Below are 22,812 nucleotides of genomic sequence, written 5' to 3' on the forward strand. Positions count from 1 at the left end.
TATGAGAGGCATGGATAGGATAAATAGACAAAGTATTTTCCCTGGGATTGGGGAGTCCAGAACTAGAGGGCATAGGGTTAGGGTTAGAGGGGAAAGATATAAAAGAGACCTAAGGGGCAACTTTTTCACATAGAGGGTGGTACATATATGGAATGAGCTGCCAGAGGATGTGGTGGAGGCTGGTACAATTGCAACATTTAAGAGGCATTTGGATGGGCATTCGAATAGGAAGGGTTTGGAGGGATATGGGCCGGGTGCTGGCAGGTGGGACTAGATTGGGTTGGGATATCTGGTCGGCATGGATGGGTTGGACCGAAGGGTCTGTTTCCATGCTGAACATCTCTATGACTCTATAAATGGTCAAGATTTTAAAGCTTTGAAATTGTATTTTTTTCCTTTTGATCGCCTATCATTGAACAGAAAAAAACGAAGTACATTTTCTAAAGAATAGTACAATCACATCTGAGAGTTATGCTTTGTTTCCTTGCGTAAGTGATTGCTTTGTTTGAAACAAGAAGCAAGTTTTCAAAAACCAATCTTTTATTCAAAGTTCAGTACTTTGATATTGTTACTGAAACAATATGAAATAGACACAGAAATCTAAAAGCCACACAGAAGAATCGAAAGATCTTCATTGAGTCTAATATGAGGAAGGCAGTCTGTGCAACTAATCTTGAAAGAAGCTGCACAGTTCCCAACATGACCAGTGTCAAGCTCAGCTTAGGCGTTTGCGACAGTACTTCCGCCCTTAACAAATGCAGCAATCTGCAAACACTTCACTACTATTTTAGAAGCCTGCGAAACATAACGAGATCAAGGGGAAACACACATTTCCTTTACATTCAACTACTTATTCAAATCCGGCATCTTGGACAGTCCAATTAAGGTAAGATTATCCAAATACTATATTTTAACGTGGAATTATTTGTTTAAAGATACTCCCAATTGTAATCTTTGCTTTGAGCAACAGAAAATGATATTCAGAAAGATAAACGCTGAACTGTACTTCATTATGAAGGCCTAGAGTTCCAGAACAATGATTTTTGAAAATGGCTATAACGAAGTCCAAGTTTTAAACCAGCCCCTCAAAAATAAAAAAGCTGCAGACTGCAATAGTTCATTCCATATATATCAACTTGTAAATTGACATGAATATTATTTATACCAAATTTGATTTGTTTGTTTATCAACATCTGTTCGATTAAAGTATTATAAGAGTTGGATAGCTCTGACACTAACACATTGAGCTAAATAATCTGCTTCTGCAATGAATCATTCCAACAGTAACAATGCAAAATTCAAATTCAATCCAATGTTGTCTGTGGAAGAGTTATAGTCTCCAGTGAATGCGTTTTCATTTCTATACTTAGCTTAATTAACATTGTTTTACAAAAGCGGTTTATATACGCGATAAGAACCAGCAATCACTCACTTCACTGTGTAAGTCAAGCAATCTGATATCTGACATCGCAAATCAATCTAGTTCACTTGTGGTGGTATTTTATGAAAGATAAAAGGCTTTTTTTAATATACTGTAACATCCTTTATTTGACAAGATATATAGGATTATTATATCTTTTTTTTCTGTATGTTCTGGTCAATCTTCATACAATAGCTGGATTAACCAGACTGATGTTGAACCAAAGCTGGGTTCATAATTCTGATCTCTTCAAATGTTAGCTCAGCTCCCTTACGCAGTCATACTTAACAGGGACCAACTTGACTGTAGTCACTATCTGTCAGAAAATGTGACCACCAATTCATGGGCAATAAAATTTTCCACTGGACAGTTCTGTGTCTGACTGAATCAAGTGTTCTCACCACCCCCACCAGCCCTGACACTCCAGAGACTAGCTATTTAGATAACACAGACAGAATGCCGCACTAAGCTTACATAAAGCTGAATTTTCAAGTTACTGTTCACAGTATAAACTTTGTCCATGGAGACATCCTAGTCAAGATGGATTTGATTGGGTAATCCCAGCAAACACACCTGGACACCATTGTGCAGTAAGTAACTGGATTGATTTTACCTATTTTGTTTGCATTACATAATTATTCCACACACACTGTACTTTGTTAGAGAAATGATCCTGGAGACATTGGTATTGTTTCAGTCATGTGTTTGAAGATTTTAAATTAAATCAACAAGAAATAATGTAGGAAAGCAGTATATTCTAAATGATGCTTTAGAGGCACTACAAAATTATAAGTTGGTGTCTTTAACAAAAGACTTCACTGAGGTTATTAATATATGTTCTGTTAGCTACACATTCTTCTTGAATGGATTCTGGTGTCAAGTAAACTGTTTGCTGTGAATCCTGGCAAAGGGTCCACCCTTGCTTCCATCTTATTGGCAGAGAGGGTGGTGTCCATAAATGGCCACATAAAAATTGTATTAACAGCAGGATGTATGCTCCAAACATTAGGTGGTTTTGCTGTGAGAACCTTCTACTTTTACAGCTTTTAACTCTCATCACTATCAACATTTGGCTTGTTACTCTGCTTTTGCTGCTGTTAGTTAAAAATCACACAACACCAGGTCATAGTCCAACAGGTTTATTTGGAAGTGCTATCTTTTGGAGGACTACTCCTTCATCAGGTAGTTGTGCAGCAGGATCATAAGACACAGGTCCACAGCTAGCTGATGAAGGAGCAGTGCTCCGAAAGCTAGTGCTTCCAAATAAACCTGTTGGACTATAACACAGTTGTGTGATTTTTAACTTTGTCCACCCCAGTCCAACATCGGCACCTCCACATCTTTGCTGCTGTTGTGAACCTAGAAGCAAAATGGATGATGCCATTGCTGACCCAAAAGTTCTGATTGCACTTCAAAACTAATTAATTTGTTTTGAAATGCTCTGGTATGAATTTTGAGCATGAAGAATGGATTATGATAGAGGGGCTTTTCTTACCTTAGGAAGCTTTTCAGGTTAATAAAACAAGTTTAATTTGGCCTGAACAGGCTAGAATCCCTGCTGTGGGAAAAGTGAAGCCTGAGTGAGGAGTTCTTTAAGGTTATGAATAGCTTTTAATAGGATACACCGAGGCAAGAGTTTTCACTTGGGGAAAGATCAGACTGTAACTGGGGGCTATTTAAAATTGTCACTAGTAAATCCAATTGGGGATTCGGGAGAATTCTTGTTAGGCAGAGGGTGCTGAGATTATAAAACTTTCTACAATATGGAATGTTTGTGACAACTAGCAGAGATAAATTTACAGGAAATACATAAACCCATGAGGAAGAACGGATTAGAGGGAACTCCAACAGATGTAATGAAGAGGAGTGGTAACAGATAGCGAGAAGAGATGTGTGTGAAGCCTAAATATCAATGTGGACTATTGGAGCAAATGGAATATTTCTTTGGCTGTGCTTGCTATATACGAGCATTTATTGAACATTTTTTTTTGTTCATGCATCTATGTTCCAGGGTTATGAGAGTTGCAAACCAACGTTCTAAACATGCAATTTGAGAACAATGACCTCGTGGACCTGCAGCCCCCGGAGTTCAGAATAGGGGCAATTATCTTTTACAGCATTCTTTTCATAATTGGGCTGGCTGTTAATGTGACCGCTATCTGGGTCTTCAGTTGCACTACCAAAAAAGGCACGTCTGTGAACATATATATGACAAATGTTGCACTGTTGGACCTCATCTTTGTAATATTGTTGCCTTTCCGTATGATCTACTATGGGAAGAATTACTGGCCCTTTGGTGACGTCTTCTGCCGCATCAATGCTGCCCTGACTATATTTTACCCCAGCATTGCTCTGTGGCTTTTAGCCTTCATCAGTGTCGACCGTTACATGGCAGTGGTCCAACCCAAACATAGCAAGGAACTTCGCCACATTGGCAAAGCTGCAGCAAGCAGTATTGGAATCTGGATAATGACCACTGTGTCTGTTCTGCCATTTATGTTTTCAAAGAATGATCCTGACAAGGTGTCAAACTTCACAACCTGCCTAAAAATGCTTGACATCATACACCTCAAAGAAGCAAACAGTGTGAACTTTATCCGGGTGATTTTCTTTTTTCTCCTACCCCTTTTCATTATGATTGGATGTTATTGTATCATCATCAACAATCTTCTTAAAGGAAAAACATCTAAACTGAAGCCAAAAACTAAAGAAAAATCTATCAAAATAATTGTGACACTCATTGTTCAAGTGCTAGTTTGTTTCGTTCCCTATCATATCTGTTTTGTTTTATTACTGTTACAAAGTGGCCACACTGATTTCAATCCCTGGGCTGCCTTCACTACATTCTTGATGAATCTCAGCACTTGCCTTGACATAATTCTGTACTATATAGTGTCAAAGCACTTTCAAGCCAGAGTTATCAGTGTCATCTACTATCGGAACTATCTGCGGAGTGTACGACGGAAAAGCTTTAGAACTGGGAGCTTCCGTTCATTAAGCAACATTAACATCAGTGACATGTAAATAAATAAAGCAAATGAGAGATACTTTTAATTCGAAAGAGAAAATTGACAAATATGTTGCACTTATATTGTTTCCTGTCATCTCAAAGTATGTTACACAATGAAATGCTTTTGAAAAGGGGTGACTACAGAAATGCAATAGCTATGTCACACCCCACACACAATCACAAGAATTTACCTGTTCTGATGGAGCTGGTGGAAGAAAGTTAGTTAGTCAGGGCTTCAGGCAAATGTAATTCTATAAAATGCTCTGTTAAACTGTTCTCACCAAATCTAACCTGAATAAATGCTTACACATCACTTGAACATCTGATACTGAAATGATGCCTCTTTGTAATTTAACTATCGACCATCATGTTACTGGATCATCAACTCAGAAGAGGTGACATGTAACATGTACAATACTCTCTTCAGTTCAAATCTTGAAAAAATGAGCTCTCGCTTGATGGCTCCTTAGTGAGACTTGAGCCTTCACCCATCAGCTTGAAACAGTTTCACCCATAATCTGCTGAAGGCTTGATCTAATATCAATGCATTGTGGGCAAAAGGACAATTACAATCTCAGTGAACAATAGGAGAAACAGTTATCTTCTTAAATGATGGGATTTCAAGACTGAGATAGAGACAGAACAATGATGGAAAAGAAAATAGTGTGATCAGAAGACTATAAGAAACAGGAACTGGAGTAGATCATTTGTCTCTCAAACCTGCTGTACCATTCAATAGAATCATGCCTGAGTCAATATTCCTCACATTCACTTTCCTGTCCTTTTCCATAACATTTGATTCCCTTACTGAACAAGATCAAATTAAAGTGTAACCAACAACAGAAAAAAGTACAAAATATGAGAAAGGAAAATAGTATTAAGAGAGCAAGAGAAAATAACTTCTAAGAATTCATTGCCAGAAGAATGAGATTCACCATTCTAAACTGCTTACATTCTGGGCTGAGGTGATTCATTAGTAGCGGATTAGTAAAAGGGTATTTATGCAATCAATTATCAGCCTTTAGTTTCTATGGCTTATTTAATGGACAATTATTTTGCAAATTCTGCAGGTTTTTATCAATAATGGGGAGTCTGAAGGGGAGATGCTGTTTGTATGAAGAAAACAACATAGTAATAAAAATCAAGCAGTAAGATCTGAAGTTTTAATATTCATTTTGTTGTTTTTCATCTCCTGAATTTGCTGCTTGATTTACATGGTAATAATGGACGCATTATCAGCTCACCATTCTTTTTCAAGGATTTGGCCCAATGTATCCTGTTATCACGATCAGGACACAAGGGCCTAACCTGAATGTTGTGCAGAAATGAAGATTAATCCCTAATGTAAGTGTGTGAATAAGAATAATATTTTGACTTTTTAGCTTAGACAGGAAGTAGGATTTAACAGAAATATACAATAAACTAATTCTGGAACAGTTCTTCAAATTAAAATCAGGACTGGAGGATATGAGTTCAAACTCATATAATGCAAATTTAGGGCAGATCTCAGGAGAATCTCTGTCACACAATGACAGATCAACAGTTGTAGCAGTTTTTTCGGTGGAACTGTTAAGGCGATAATAGCTGGAACAGTTTAAAAGATCACTGGCTGTTTTCATGGGCAAAGTTTGAGTAAGGCATCCCTGGATGGATCGCCTAAATGGCTTTGACCAACCATATGGATTTTTGATCTCACATCAATGGGTCTTCGATAATTTGCTGCTTTGCAAATGTGAAAATGGTTGCATATTTTATTACAACAATGATCATATTTGTAATGTGTGATTCAATTAAATTGACACTTGAATTTTCCTTGTATATTTGACAAATATGCAGCACTCAAAGACTGTTTTACAACCCACATTACCAACTATTTCACAGAAAAATTCCATTTAAGAATGTGCATCACAAAGGTGATTTATTGACAAGTTATGTACAGCAAGGGGGTGAAATGTACAACCTTAAAATTTGAAATAAGCAGAACTTAGTTCAACATACTACAATACTCACTATCCCAGCTGTATCTCAGCTCCATTTTGGGATACAAATAAAAATGCATCAATCTTTTGCAATGTCCATCATCAGAGACATCATAGAGTTCAGAGCTATAAGAAATTCATGGAGCATCATTTCTGGGTTCTTTTAAAGAAAGACCACATTTGTATAACACCTTTCACAAAGCTACAATGCCCTAATGTGCTCCGTGGCCAACAAAGTTTACTTGAAGAACAGTCACTGGTATAATAATAGGAGACATGGTAGCTCATTTGCAGCTAGCAAGGCCACACAAATAACAATATGATAATGATCTGATGATCTGCTTTAGTGATGTTGGTTAAGCGATAACTACTAGGTTTGGATACCAAAGAAACATCTTTGAAATAATGTCATTGAATCTTTTAACATTCATGCCAGAAGACTGACAGGCCCTTGGTTTATTATTGCATCTAAAGTTAAATATGACCAAAACTGTAGGCCTTTTATCAAAAATTGTCATGAATTCTTTAATATTCACCTGTAGGAGCCTCTGCTAAACACTTGAAGAATCAGCAGTAGCTCAATGGGCGCCTGGACCCATGACAGAAACTTGAAGTTTCAAATTCCACTACAGAACATTGAACATAAAATTCTGATCTGGCACTCCCAAATCAGCATAAGGGAGTGCTGCACTTTTGGGCGTTGACAGATTTAATTGTGATCCTGTTTGCCCCTTCATGTGGATGGAAAAAATTCCAATGGATATTCCAAAGAAGAGCGATGGAGATCATGACCAATTTATTTACCAGCCAACATCATCACTGAAACAGATTATCTTCCAATACTGTCCTGCTGTTATGGGCAAATTGGCTGTTGCACTATATTACAATAGTGACTATATTTCAAAAGGTTGTAAAGAACTTTGGAACACCTTAAGGCAGCAAAAGTTACTATACAAATGCAAATCTTTCTTTAAAATCTCATCTAAAACCTAGCAATACAACACTCACAACAACACAAGAGCTAGGAGTAGGCTTAATTCTCTTGAGCCTTCTCCATCATTATCCCCAGATTCCTCGAGTCCCAAAAATGCATCAATCTCAGACTTGAAAATACTTAGCAAATCAGCACCCACAACTCTTCTGAATGGAGAATTCTAAACTTTCAAAATTATTTCTCATCTCCTATCCCAGCCTTATTTTCAGAGATTTTGACCCCTGAATTCTGGATCCTCTGTTTATTACACTTGTGTCAGGTGAGATTATTAGATCCTTAAGTAGATTAGGGAAGTGTGAATCAGGTGAAAAGAAGGCATAAGTAACTTGCAATTTCTATGGAACAAAATAAAACAAGTTAGTATTAACTTACAAACCAGATGGTAAGATGTTCACAGACATATCAAATGTATGGTGCAGGGCTTCCACTAACAGTAAGTCCATAACTGCAGACAGCACCCAGGAACCCAGAAGGAAAGACTATAATGAAGAAATAATATTCAATGTTGCCAACTAATAATTAATACAAACAATTAATTACAGTCAGAATAGCACAACACTTTTCAAGTTTGACTTGCAAGCTCACACCATAGCAACAGTGCATACTATCTACATTCTTATGAATCTTTATAATTTACAAGATGCACTGCAACAAACTGGCATATTTTTTGACAGCACCTTCTAAACCCGCACCTTTAATCCTGGAAAATTATGACACTTTCTCACTGACAGTACCATATGATGTCTACACTACATGGACTACATTGGTGAGAAAGGTTGCTCACAATCACCTTCTCAAGGGCAATTAGGGATACAGGACAAATGCTGATTTTGTCAGTGATACCCACATCCCAAGAAAGATTATTCTTTTAAAAAATACCAAATTATTTTCTACAATTAAGGAATTCTAACAAATCACTATAATTCACAAAATGTATGTGAAAGTAAAGTTGAAAGTCCCTCTTTTTACTTGCACATTTACCTACTTTGCGATTTTTAATTCATTGCTGGGATGTGGACATCACTGGCTGACCCAGCAATTATTGCCCATGCCTAGTCATTCTTGACCTGAGTGGCTTGCTAGGGCCATTTCAGAGGATGGTTAGTTAAGTTTGAGTCATCATTTTGCTGTGGTTTGGACTCTCACATAAATCAGACCAGATCAGGTGTCAGATTTCCCCCCAAAGGACACTGGTGAAGCAGAAATGTTTTTACAATAATTGACAATGGTCACCATTAGGCTAGCTTCAAGTCCAGATTTTTATTAAATTACAATTTCACTAACCCATGTCCCAAGAACAATAACCTAGGGCTTTGGATTACTAGCCACTTTACCACTGCCTATTCAATCTTCTCAGTACATCAAGAAGCCCGAATGTGCAAAATGAAATGCGCACAAAGGATTCTTTCTAGTGAATTAACATATCAGTGAGATCAACTATCAGTAAACTGGGCCAGTTTGCTGATAAATATTTTCTCTGTTTCCTGTTTTAACATGCTGAATATTGTACTGCCACGCCACTGTTTCACTTTGTGCTAATTCTGATGTTTTACAGTTTTCACATGTTCTACACATTTTATTAACAGTCTGTGCAAATGTTTTTTTGAGCATGAAAAAACAGAATGTGTAGGATTGTAACTTTTTCAGAAATGTAATCAGCAACTGACACACTGTTTATTTTCATCAACTTGATGTTTGTGTTAGGCAATGGAACATTTTTTTTTAAAGTCTTGTTTTGGCAGCATGATCTCTCTGGTCATACACAACAAGTTCTGTTCCATTCCACCCCAACAATATACCTTAACATGTTCTTCAGAACTCGTTCTACACTGTGACATTTCTGGTCAGTGGCCAACCCCATCTCCTAGCTTCAGCAAATCATAAACAACCTACATTTATGCACATTTTCCTCCGCTACATTGATGACTGCATCGGTGCCACCTCGTGCTCCCACGAGGAGGTTGAACAGTTCATCAACTTCACCAACACATTCCACCCCAACCTTAAATTCACCTGGACCATCTCTGACACCTCCCTCCCCTTCCATCGACATCAACGATGATTGACTCAACACTATTATTTTCCACAAACCCACCAACTCCTACAGCTACCTAGATTACACCTCCTCCCACTCCACCTCCTGCAAAAATGCTAACCCATTTTCCTCCACCTCCGCTGCATCTGCTCCCAGGAGGACCAGTTCCACCACAGAACACACCAGATGACCTCCTTCTTTAAAGACTGAAATTTCTCCTCCCATGTGGTTGAAGATGCCCTCCACCGCATCTCATCTATGTCCTGCTTCTCTGCCCTCGAACCCCACCCCTCCAGCTGCAACAAAGACAGAACCCCCGGGTCCTCACCTTCCACCCTACCAACCTCTGCATAAATCGCATCATCCGCCAAATATTTCCGCCACCTAGAAATGGACCCCACCACCAGGGATATATTTCCCTCCCCACTCCTAACCGCTTTCCGTAAAGACCGTTCCCTCCGCGACTACCTGTCAGGTCCACGCCCCCCAACAACCACCCTCTCCTCCCAGCACCTTCCCCTGCCACCGCAGGAATTGCAAACCTGCGCCAACACCTCCTCCCTCACCTCCATCCAAGGCCCCAAAGGAACCTTCCACATCCCTGAAAGTTTCACCTGCACTTCCACACGTCATTTATTGTATCCGTTGCTCCAGATGCGGTCTCCTCTACCAATGCTGATGCCTTCTTGCACAGCGCTTCAGAGAATATCTGTGGGACACCCGCACAATCAACCTCACTGCCCCGTGGCTGAATATTTCAACTCCCCCTCCCACTCTGCCAAGGACATGCAGATCCTGGGCCTCCTCCATTACCACACGACGCTTGGAGGAAGAACGCCTCATCTTCCGCCTTGGGATCCTTCAACCTCAATGTGGACTTCACCAGTTTCCTCATTTCCCCTCCCCACACCTTACCCCAGTTCCAACCTTCCAGTTCAACACCATCCTACATTCCTAATGTAGGGCTTTTGCCCAAAACGTCGATTTTCCTGCTCCTCCAATGCTGCCTGACCTGCTATGCTTTTCCAGCACCACTCTAATCTTGACTACATTTAACACACTAAAACATACCAAGAAGCTACAGGGATTGTCATCAAAGAAAATGTTGACACCAAATCATATACGGAGAGATTACCACAGATGACCATAAATGTAGTCAAAGAGATAGATTTTAAAGAATATCTTAGAGAAAGAAAGAGATGCAGAGTGGATTAGCAATGGAATTACAAAACTTGGAAATCTCAGCAATTAAAGACAGGTCTGCCAACAGTGGAATGATTAATATTGGGGATTCACAGGAGATCAGAACGAGGAACACAGAGATCCCAGACTTTTGTTGGCTGGAGGAGGTCACAGAGATAGGAAGGGGAAAAGCCAAAGACAATTTGGAAACAAGGATGAGCATTTCAAAAGTCAGCATTCATGAAGGCCAATGGGTTAACGGAACTTGGTCTGAAAATACTAGCACAGGTTTGGCTGGACTCCAGTTCGTGGAAGGTGAAAAACACTTTTATTCAAGTTTCAGAAGGAGGAAACAAGATAAAGTGCAAAACATTCCAATTTATGTTGATGATACAAATAAGCTGAAGTTAAAATAAATGATACATACCGCAAATTTTTGGCTACCATATCTTCTTTCAAATATTCTAAAATTGTAGATTAGAAGGCAACTGCAGAATAAGTCTTTTAGGTCAAGGTAAACAGTTCGAGCAGAAATGATTCTCCATACCTGAAAAGGTATCAAACATCAGAAATTTAAAATCACAAACACATCTGAGGATAGGGACCATAAGCAACCAATGCTTTTATAGAGACCACTTCCTCTATGTGACCTCGTAAACTAAGTTATATCATTTAAGGCAGTCAGAGAGAAATGTTACAAATCTAGTTATTCCCCTAAAACTGACTCTGGCCTTTTCTGAGTCCCAATTTTAATTACTCTATCGTTGATGGCCCTGTCTCTCACTGTGTAGACCCTCCAATTCCATGGAAATTTGGTTCTCTCCCTCTTTGCCCACCCTCCCCTATATTTGTTGGTGGCGCTGCTTGTAATTTTTCCCTCAGTGCAGAAGCAAGTGTGCAGGTCAGAGGAGCTCTTTGTGAACCTGGCTAAGGCAGCCATCAACAAACAGGTCCAGGCAGTGGGCTGTGAAACGGGTGTTCACGGTTCCCAACTGCCCACTCTGCTTCTTTGGCTATGTTCAGGTTCTTACAGAGGGAGTACACAGTGTTCGCCAACACTCTTGAAGCCTTCAGAGTAAACTGGGCATCAGTGGAGGAGACAGGGTGACTGGAGTACATTATCTCTCATTCCAACTCTATTCTAATTTAGTCCCCTCCTCCTTTCTACTCTTTCTTTATTTTTGTTATATTGCACTGCTTACAAACTGTTGACTGTTTTAATTTGTTAACTGGATGATTTGCAATTAGGTTTAAAAGAAAATATTCAACTTTATGCTTTGATGGTGGGTTTAAAAAAAACAGCACCTCTTGTGGTGCAGTGATAGTGTCGCTACTTATGGGTTAGAAGCCTAAATAAAAATCTGAATTCTGCTGGTGGTATTAGAAAGCTGGCACCATGCTTGCTGGAATGTATTATCTTGCCCCAACACTATTTGTTATTTGAGTGATTTGATAACAGATTTTTTTCAGAATAAATAAGTAGACCTGAATTCTTATTTGCTTAATTAGTTAATTGGGTGAGTTAGCAGGGTTTTTTTTTCAAAACAAAGAAGGACCTGAGCTCTTCCCCAGTGAGGAGTTGCGTCCTGGGCAAAGGGTCCAGAAACATACAAGATAGGAGCAGGCAATTTGACCCCTTGATCATCAAGCTCAATACACTAATTCCACCCTCCCCATATCCTTCGATGCCTTTAGTTCCAAGAGCTATATCTAACAACCTTCTAGAAAGCAGGATGTTTTGGCCTCAACCACTTTCTATAGTAGTGAATTCCACAGGCTCTCCACTCTCAGGGTGAAAACAATTCTCATCGCAGTGCTAAAAGGTTTATGTGTTATCTTTAAACTGAGCCCTGATTCTGGACTCCCCCACCACTGGAAACATCCTTCCTGCAACAAACCTGTCCAGTCCTGTTAAAATTTCATAGTTGTCCATGAGAATTCCTCACTCATCTAAATGTTAGTGAATGCAATCCTAACCAACTCAATGTCTCCTCATCCATCAGTCCCACCACCCCAGAAATCAATTTAGTAAACCTTCACTGCACTCCCTCTATAACAAGAACATCTTTAGCAGACCAAATAAGAAAGGGATGATCACCTTATTGGGATTGTATTAAGGACACCCTAATAATGTGCGAAATTGAGAAATAAATTTGTAAGGAAATCTCAACTACCTGAAAGAGTAATAGGGGGGTTATGGGAGGGGATTTAGATAGTGACAAATTTGTTAAATGTGTACAGGGAAATTTTCTGATTCAGAATGCAGATGTACCTGCTAGAGAAGATGCAAAACTTGACCTACCCTTGGGAAATAAGGCAGGGAGGTGACTGGGGTGTCAGTGGGGGAGCACTTTGGGGCCAGCAACCATAAAACTATTAGTTTTAAAATAGTAATAGAAAAGGATAGACCAGATCTAAAAGTTGAAGTTCTAAATTGGAGGAAGATTGATGGTATTAGGCAGGGACTTTTAAAAGCTGATTGGGCGCAGATGTTTGCAGGTAAAGGGATGGCTGGAAAATGGGAAGCCTTCAGAAATGGGATAACGAGGGTCCAGAGACGGTATATTCCTGTTGGGGTGAAAGGAAAAGCTGGTAGGTGTAGGGAATGCTGGATGACTAAAGAAATTGAGAGTTTGGTTAAGAAAAAGAAGGAAGCATATGTCAGGTATAGACAGGATAGATCGAGTGAATCCTTAGAAGAGTATAAAGGCAGTAGGAGTATACTTAAGAGAGAAATCAGGAGGGCAAAAAGAGGACATGAGATAGCTTCGGCAAATAGGGTTAAGGAGAATCCAAAGGGTTTTTACAAATACATTAAGGACAAAAGGGTAACTAGGGAGAGAATAGGGCCCCTCAAAGACCAGCAAGGCAGCCTTTGTGTGGACACGAGATTGGTCAGATAATAAACGAATATTTTACATCAGTGTTTACTGTGGAGGAGGAACATGGAAGATAGTGAATGCAGGTAAATAGATGGTGGCATCTTGAAAAATGTCCATATTACAGGGGAGGAAGTGCTGGATGTCTTGAAATGCACAAAGGTGGATAAATCCCCAGGACCTGATCAGGTGTACCCTAGAACTAGGGAAGTGATTGCTGGGCTGAAACTTTATTGCTGGAACAGCACAGCAGGTCAGGCAGCATCTAGGGAACAGAAGATTCGACGTTTCGGGCACATGCCCTTCTTCAGGAATGAGCAGAGAGTGTTCAGCAGGAGAAGATAAAAGGTAGGGAGGAGGGACTTGGAGGAGGGGCGTTGGAAATGTGATAGGTGGAAAGAGGTCAAGGTGAGGGTGATAGGTCGGAGCAGGGTGGAGGCGGAGAGGTCAAGAAAAAGACTGCAGGTCAGGAAGGCGGTGCCAGGCGGGAGGGATCCGGCTGAGACAAGGTGGGGGGAGGGGGGATGAAGAAACTGGTGAAATCCAGTTGAATGCCACAGTATGCAAGTAGGCGGCCTGTCTCCCCAATATAGAGGAGGCCACACCGGCTGCAGCGGATGCGGTAGATAATGTGGGTGGATAATGTAATCTTCTCCTGCTGAACACTCTCTGCTCATTCCTGAAGAAGGGCATGTGCCCGAAACGTCGAATCTTCTGTTCCCTAGATGCTGCCTGACCTGCTGTGCTGTTCCAGCAATAAAGTTTCAGCTTTGATCTCCAGCGTCTGCAGACCTCACTTTCTCCTCAAGTGATTGCTGGGCCCCTTGCTGAGATATTTATATCATCGATAGTCACAGGTGAGGTGCCGGAAGACTGAAGGTGGCTAACATGGTGTCACTATTTAAGAAAGATGGTAAGAACAAGCCAGGGAACTATAGACCGGTGACCCTGACGTTGATGGTGGGTGAGTTGTTGGAGGAAATCTTGACGGACAGGATGTACATGTATTTGGAAAGGCAAGGACTGATTAGGGATAGTCAACATGGCTTCGGGCGTGGGAAATCATGTCTCACTGACTTGATTGAGTTTTTTGAAGAAGTAACGAAGAGGACTGATGAATGCAGAGCGGTAGACATGATCTATATAGACTTCAGTGAGGCGTTCGACAAAGTTCCCATGACAGACTGGTTAGCAAGGTTAGATCTCATGGAATACAGGGAGAACGAGCCACTTGGATACAGAACTGGCTCAAAAGCAGAAGGTAGAGGGTGGTGGTGGAGGGTTGTTTTTCAGACTGGAGGCCTGTGACCAGTGGAGTGACAAGGATCCACTACTTTTTGTCATTTATATAAATGACTTAGATGTAAGCAAAAGATGCATATACATTAGATTAGATAGATTAGATTCCCTACAGTGTGGAAACAGGTCCTTCTGCCCAACAAGTCCACACTGACCCACCCAGAACCATTATCCTACATTTATCGCTGCCTAATGCACTTAACATTTTGGACAATTTAGCATGGCTGATTCACCTAAGAGGTGCAGTGGACAGTGAAGAAGGTTACCTCAGATTACAACATTATCTTGATGAGCTGGGCCAATGCACTGAGGAGGGGCCGATGGAGTTTAATTTAGATAAATGCAAGGTGCTGCATTTTGGGAAAGCAAATCCTGGCAGGACTTATACACTTAATGGTAAGGTCCTAGGGAGTGTTGCTGAACAAAGAGACCTTGGACTGCAGGTTCATAGCTCCTTGAAAGTAGAATCGCAGGTAGATAGGATAGTGAAGAAGGCATTTGGAAAGCTTTCCTTTATTGGTCAGAAAATTGAGTATCGAAGTTGGGAGGTCATGTTGCGGCTGTACAGGACACTGGTTAGGCCACTGTTGGAATATTGCATGCAATTCTGATCTCCTTCCTATCGGAAGGATGCTGTGAAACTAGAAAGGGTTCAGAAAAGATTTACAAGGATGTTGCCAGGGTTGGAGGATTTGAGCTATAGAAAAAGATTGAATATGCAGGGCTGTTTACACTGGAGCATCAAAGGCTGAGGGGTGACCTTATAGAGGTTTATAAAATCATGAGGGGCATGGATAGGATAAAGAGACAAAGTCTTTTCTGTGGAGTGGGGGAGTCCAGAACTAGAGGACATAGATTTAGGGTGAGAGGGGAAAGATATAAAAGAGACCCAAGGGGCAACGTTTTCATGCAGAGGGTAGTATGTATGCGCAATGAGCTGCCAAAGGAATTGGAGCAGGCTGGTACAATTACAACATTTAAAAGGCATCTGGAGAGTATATGAATAGGAAGAGTTTGAAGGGATATGGGCCGGGTGCTGGCAAGTGGGACTAGAGTAGGTTGGGACATCTAGTCGGCATTGTCGAGTTGGACTGAAGGCTCTGTTTCCATGTTGTACAACTCTATGACCAGATAAGGAGACCAAAACTGTGCACAATATTCCAGGTATGACCTCACCAATGCCCTATATAAGTGCAGCAAGGCATCCTTGTTAGTGTACTTGAAACTTCTTGGTATGAAGGCCAACAATTTCCTTTTTTTAGCTGCCTGCTGCATCTGCATGCTTACTTTCAGCAACTGATGCACAAGGACACACATTTCTTGTTCCCAATTTACAGCATTCAAATAACACGCTTCCTTCCTATTTTTGAAAAAATGAATAATCTCACATTTATCCACAATATACTGCATCAGCCATGCATTTACCCAATCACTCAGCCTTTCCAAATCACACTACAACATCTCTGCATTCTCTCACAGCACACACCTCCAATAGCTTTGTGTCATCTGCAAATTTTGAGATATTGCTTTTAGTTTCCTCATCTAAATCATTAATGTATATTGTGAATAGTTGGAGTCCTTGTTCTTATCGTTGCATTACCCCACCGGTCACTGCCTGCTATTTTTTTTTTCTTTCTCTCTATCTCAATATGTTATCCGCAATCCCCTGTGCTTTAATTTTATACATTACTGTCTTACGTAGAAATTTTGTCAAAAGCTTTCTGCAAGCCCAAATTAACCACATCCACTGATTCCCCTGATCAACTGTACGAGTTACATCCTGGAAAAATTACAGCAAATTTGTCAAGCATGATTTCCTTTTTGTAAATTCATGTTGTGTCTGGTTCTACCACTGTTGTGTAAGTGTTATTCCAAAAAACCTTTCATAGTGCACTTTAGCATCTTCCCACAATCAACGTCAGACTCACTGGTCTATAATTCTCTTTCTATCTCCCCTTCTAAAGAAACGAAGGTGGAAACTAACGTTTGTGCTAAACTATAGATTGACAGTCAAACCCTTGTAAATCTAGAAGTTTTTCTGTGCCTAATTCAACCTGGAGGGAGAGGGAAGAAGAAAGAGGATATGGAGAAAACAGAAGAGGCAGCAGAAAGACAAGATGGAGGAATGGAAGGGGAAAGAGAAGACAGAGTGAAAGGGGAGGAAAGAGGCAAGATGATGGACCAACTGGTTTTGTTCCTGCCTTGAAACTTTTGTTCTCATTATTCCAGGATAGACAAATTTACTCTCCCAGACAGTAATTTTTGGATTTTTCAGAGGGTGTTCGATACGTTTATTTTTGAGGATGATCTTGGTAAGTGAGATGTGCCTAAAAGAAAGGAGACTCACCTGGAACAACAACATCAGCATGGGTCCTAAAACACAAATTTCGGCACTGTACAGGACATTTTATGAAACACACAATAGGCACAAAATTTCCTTCTTCTCACCCAAACTGATCATTGGATAACATGGTGAATCACCTAATTTTGTAAACCATGCACAGAAAGCCAGCCAGTCTCTTATTCTCCTAACTTGCATTCTTACGATTAAATTTAATCAGATTCCAACCCAAACTTGGGAAGTTGTTTTAATTTTACACCCTGATGTGCAGCAGCAAAACTTGTGCATTAACTCACTAGCTCTCTGGACTACAGTTTTATGCAATTTCGATTTGAAGGAAATATAATAATTTCACCAATTAAAAAAAAGTTGTTTGGAACAGGTTTCCATGCACTGAAATATGCAATTATTCACATCTCAATCACAGGGCTTGACTGATAAAGAATTACTTTTAATAAATATAATTTTATAACATATTCAGAAATAAAAATAAATTAAACACATACTTTAGGTGTTAGACAATTTCTGAAACTGTAAAAATGAAAAACCATCAAATCCACCTGCTCTGTTATCACAACACCATCAGACCTTTCTAGAGCCAATACAGTGTATGCAATTATTTATTTTCAGCGACACTTATATCGCACTTCTCAAAATTTTATGTGGTCCCGATGTGCTACACAGCCAGTGAAGTATTTATGAAGTGTTGATATGAAATGTAACAACCAATTATGCACACTAGGAACCTGTAAGTGACAATGAGATAATTTGTTGTAATGATGCTGGTTAAGTACAAAGTTTGCTGGGAAGAACTTGCATGCTTTTCAAAATAGTGTGCTGGGATCTTTCACATCTATCTGAGGCGATGGACTTGGTCCTAGGTTTAAAATCTCATCCAAAAGACAACACCTTAACCAAACAGCATTCCCTCAGCATTGCACTAAGAGTCTCAGAGTAGGTTATGGGTTCATGTGTCTGGTGTGCAACTTTAACCAATAACTTTCTAAACAATAACAAACTGCATTTGTATAGTTCTTCATCTGTAGGAAAATGCCCCAAGATATTTCACAGGAACTTTAGTAGACAAAACCCAGTAAAATCACAAAAAAACTGACTCATCACCACACCTGTCCATTGGCAAGGTAAGACTCCATATGTCTCAATACATTCCAATGTTTGTTTTAAATCAATCCATGTAGTAATTTGAATGTAAATAATCAATGCACACAATTGAATGACTGGCTGCTATTCCACTTTAGGATCCAAAGTGGTCAAAAATATTTGGCACATTATGATGCAAGTTGAGCACATCAATTAAGATACAGCTTTTCTTACACTCACCCAGAGACTGCATGCTATCAATTATAAAGTTTAAGTGCCATTCATATATTATAGTCCAGCAGGATGTCATAACATTCAAATTGGGTGTTTATGTAACATTTGATAGTCAAAACTGAGCATGCAAGGAGGACAAAATCATTTAGGTAAAATATTTGTTGTGATATCAGTCACAAGTTTCTAATTTAAGACATGGAGTACAGAAATTTTTTGATATATTATCTTTGATTTCTCCAGGAAAACATTCATACTTTTAATTTTAAAAATTCATGCTCATTCTCACAGTCATTCTGTCCAACATGCTCTTTGGGAGAGTTGTCCAATCAGTCCCACTCCTCAGCTCTTCCTCCATAGCCCTTTAAGTTTTCAGCTTCCAGTTATTTTCCCAATTGCCTTAAATCTGTTTCCTTTGGTTACTAACTCTTCTATCACATGAAACAGTTTCTCTGTACTTGTTCCATCAAAACCCTCCATGAATTTTGAACACTTTTATCAAACTCCTATTTCAATTAAGCTCTGACTACGTGCTCAGTAGTCAGTGATTTTCAAACATTTTTGTTTGAAAAGTCCCCTTCGGAAATGGATTAATCATGAATCCATCCATCTAATTTGCAATAGTATGTAGTTGCAATATGAAAATGCAGCATGTAAAACAAATTAATAAATCTTTTAAGAAAGCAGGTATTTACCCACACGTTATTCTGATATTTCTCCACTCCAGCTTCCTAGCTGGATTCGAAAGATGGAGTAGTCATGCTCCACTCTCACTTTCACCTTATTTTGCAGTCATAAGTTTCCATGAACCCCAATTTCAGAACTACTACATTCAACAAGACATCACAGAACCATACCTGTTGATCTTGCTTTATTGCTTGTAGATTGTAGATGAAGTACTGTTGGTATTGCTGAAGAGGTATAGTTAAAACAAAAGCCAGTGTACTTAAGATCACCATAAGACTCTTGGATAAGGGGGCTTTATCTTTAAAATAAAAAGAAAAAAATTGAATAGCACGATATAGTGAATGATATTTCATGAGATATTTCTTTATCCTATTCTTTAACTGATATAATTTATTATAAAAATTCCCCAACCAATGAGTATAACTCATGACATTTGTGTGTCAGCATGTTTGCATCAACTGTCTCAACACTGACAGCCCATTATAAGTACAGGGCATTCATAATTTTATATTTATGGCCTCTGGCTTTGAACTCATTCCCCAGCCACCTGTTTCCCTACATCCTTTGTTTCCAAGAATTTCAGAATTTTATGTATCTCCATCAAGGTATCTCTCAGCTTTTTCTTACCTGAGGAAAAGACCCAAGCTTGTTCAATTTGCTCAACCTGACAGGTTACTTAAAACTAACAAAAAACATTGCACCATCCTACTGATCCCCACAGAGGAAAACAAACATGTTTAGGTCAGGGTGTCATGTGTGCTTCTGAGACAGAAGAATGTGGATTCAACACACTTCATGGCTTGTGTACAAGGATCTCGGCTGACACTCCTGTTCCAGAAATGAAAGAAAGCTGGAGATACCATCTTTTACAAGGTCTCATGTTCTCCTTCAAGTGGAATATATATACAAATATACATCAATAATGATCCGAAATTCTCATCTCCCAAAACGCTGCAGAGGCTGAGGTTTAGAACTTTAGAACTGCCCTAAAACTGCCTGATGTGGCTCAGTATCAAATGTTGTCTGCTCATTCTCTGTGAAGTACCGCAGGACATTTATCTACATTAAAGGTGTTATATAAATGCAAGTCAGCAATGATTGGTGACATTTTCTGATATCCTGGAATTCCAAAAAAAATGTTATGAAGTAGTGCTATCTTAAAGTGTCAAATGTATTTTACTCCTTTGTTTTAGACATCAGTCTTGTTCCCAATCCCCACCAGAGGCAATAGGGCAGATAGAAAGAAACTAATAATTTCTTGAATTATCAATTAGTTCACCTGGTTAGCTAATCGAATAAGGACAAAAAGCTTGCCAAAAGAGGCAGATTTTATGAGCTTTTTAAAGAAAGGTAGAGAGTTTAGGAAGGAACATTTGCAACTTGAGCCATTGGTATCTGAAGGTATGGCTGCCAATGAGGGAGCAATTCCAATCAGGGACACACAAAAGAGCAGAACTAAACAAGTGCAGCTATCCCGGAGGGTCGTGGGGTTGGAAATACACCGGGAAGGTACAGGAAGGAAGGAGCTAAACAAACCATTAAGAGTTTTAAAGTTGTGGCATTGTCAGACCAGGAAACAATGTAGGTCAGCAAGAATTGGGGTGAAGGGTGAACAGGACTTTTATTTGGTCACACACAGCACTAAGACCTATTACTGAACAAGAGATGATTCTGTGTTGAAGATGAGATTCACATTAAACGTTGTCATCCAGTAACTATAAAGTTAAGACTTACTGGGTTTTTAAAAAAACTGCTAAACAGATTAAAATTAAATTCTACACACATTATGATGTTCAAGTTTTGAATTTTGAATAATAAAACACTGATTTGTCTCTGCAAGTGACTATACTGGTTTCTTTCCGCATTTAAAGGAATGCACACAGTTAAAGGGGAGGTACTCGGTTTTCTTCAATATCTCTGCAATGAAGGCACTACCTCAACTAGTTGGGAATAGTTCACAATTTAGTATTGTCCATTTTGTGAAATGGTTGTTCAGACTTTTTTGCCAGTGTTGATAACAACAATCAACTAAGCTTTTCAATTACATGGGCATAACACAGAGCCCAATTCTGCCCTCGCCTCTAAGTTCAAAACATAAATGGGTCCATTCTGGATTACCAGAATGCAATCTGGAGAGCTCATCCATGAGACATATGAGCATTCAGTCCATTAAGTCTGCTCCACCATTCAATGAGATCATGGGTGATCTGATATTCTTAATTTCCACTTTTCTGCCTTATCACGTTAATCCTTGATTCCTTTAATAATTAAAAACCTATCTCAGCCTTAAATACACATAATGGTCTACTCTCTAGTCCTTTATGGTACAGAATTCCGTAGATTCACTACCCTCAGAGAAGAAATTCCTCCTCATTTCTGACTTAAATAGGCAACCCATCAATCTGAGTTTATATCCTCTGGTCATCGTCTCTCTGACAAGGAGAAACAACTTTGTTACATCTACCCAGTCAAGCTACTAAGAATATGATATGTTTTAATAAAGACTCCTCTCATTGTTCTAAACTCCAATGATTACAAACCCAACCCACTCAACTTGTCTGCAAAAGACAGTCCCTCCATACCCAAAATCAACCTAGTGAACTTTCTCTGGGCTATGTCCAATGTCCACATATCTTTCTGTAGAAAAGAGGAAGAAAACTTTCACAGTATTCAGAGTGCAGTCTGATTAGTGCCTTATATATTTTTAACAAGACCTCCCCATTTCTAGACACCATTCTTTTTGAAATAAAGGTCAACATTCCATTTGTTTTTCCCATTACCTGAGAACTTAACATGATAGATTAGATTAGATTACTTGCAGTGTGGAAACAGGCCCTGCGGCCCAACAAGTCCACACCGACCCGCCGAAGCGCAACCCACCCATACCCCTACAACCTAACACTACGGGCAATTTAGCATGGCCAATTCACCTGACCCCCACATCTTTGGACTGTGGGAGGAAACTGGAGCGCCCGGAGGAAACCCACGCAGGCACGGGGAGAATGTGCAAACTCCACACAGTCAGTCGCCTGAGTCGGGAATTGAACCCGGTTCTCTGGCGCTGTGAGGCAGCAGTGCTAACCACTGTGCCACCGCTTTTTGTGATTCTTGCATGAGGATCCCAAATCCCTCCTTGCTGCAATTTCCTGCAGTCTTTCCCCATTTAAATAATATTCAGCCGTTTTCTGCTTCCTACCAAATTGCATAGACATACATTTTCCCAAACGTTATCCCATCTGTCAGGTTTTTTTCCCCCACTCGCTTATCTTGTCTATATCCCTCTGTAGGCTCTTTGTGCCAATTCTTATTACTTGTCTTCCACTTATTTTTGTGTCACTGGCGATAGCACATGCTCTTCTGTCATCCACGTGGTTAACGAGGCCCTCGGATGGATTCCTACGACATTCCATTGGTTGGCTACACATCGCCATCCCAAAGTTTGGCTTCATAGGTTTCATCAATTTAATTTCAAAATCATGCTGGCTATAGTGCACAATAAAACTTCACAAACAAATTTTAACATAAATTTTTAGATTTAATTTTATTTTAGTACAATGTCCCTTGGTTATGGGTTGTCTTTTGTTTATTTAGTATAATTTGGTTTGATCGGTTTAGTAAAATAGTATAAAAATTGTTTATAAAATCATGAGGGGT

The 22,812-nt window shown here is 39.6% G+C and overlaps 2 protein-coding genes across 4 annotated transcripts in view; one reads left to right on the plus strand and one right to left on the minus strand.

Moving 5' to 3' along the window:
* Positions 1-22,812, minus strand: part of ubac2 (UBA domain containing 2) — a 227,214-nt gene that overhangs the window by 194,695 nt on the left and 9,707 nt on the right. Inside the window, exons 3-5 of the mRNA XM_043692678.1 lie at positions 19,329-19,456; positions 11,048-11,167; positions 7,776-7,882 (exon numbers count right to left, since the gene is read on the minus strand). Coding sequence (XP_043548613.1) covers positions 7,776-7,882; positions 11,048-11,167; positions 19,329-19,456 — 355 coding nt within the window. The remainder of the gene's footprint in view (positions 1-7,775; positions 7,883-11,047; positions 11,168-19,328; positions 19,457-22,812) is intronic.
* On the plus strand, positions 662-6,238 carry gpr18 (G protein-coupled receptor 18). 3 transcript variants are annotated; one of them, XM_043691304.1, is made up of 3 exons: positions 662-886; positions 1,914-2,010; positions 3,432-6,238. In XM_043691304.1, exon 3 carries the CDS (start codon positions 3,464-3,466, stop codon positions 4,442-4,444), a length of 981 nt encoding a protein of 326 aa, XP_043547239.1. In that variant the 5' UTR covers positions 662-886; positions 1,914-2,010; positions 3,432-3,463; the 3' UTR covers positions 4,445-6,238. The 3 variants fall into 3 exon arrangements, with proteins under 3 accessions (XP_043547239.1, XP_043547238.1, XP_043547240.1); XM_043691303.1 differs by having other exon boundaries at positions 1,927-2,010; XM_043691305.1 differs by lacking the exon at positions 1,914-2,010.

Source organism: Chiloscyllium plagiosum, chromosome 6 (assembly GCF_004010195.1).
Source record: "Chiloscyllium plagiosum isolate BGI_BamShark_2017 chromosome 6, ASM401019v2, whole genome shotgun sequence".
In the NCBI taxonomy this organism is placed as follows: domain Eukaryota; kingdom Metazoa; phylum Chordata; class Chondrichthyes; order Orectolobiformes; family Hemiscylliidae; genus Chiloscyllium; species Chiloscyllium plagiosum.

Excerpts from the sequence above, each read along its gene's own strand:
- gpr18 (XM_043691304.1), top strand. The coding sequence starts at position 3,464 with ATGCAATTTGAGAACAATGACCTCGTGGACCTGCAGCCCCCGGAGTTC.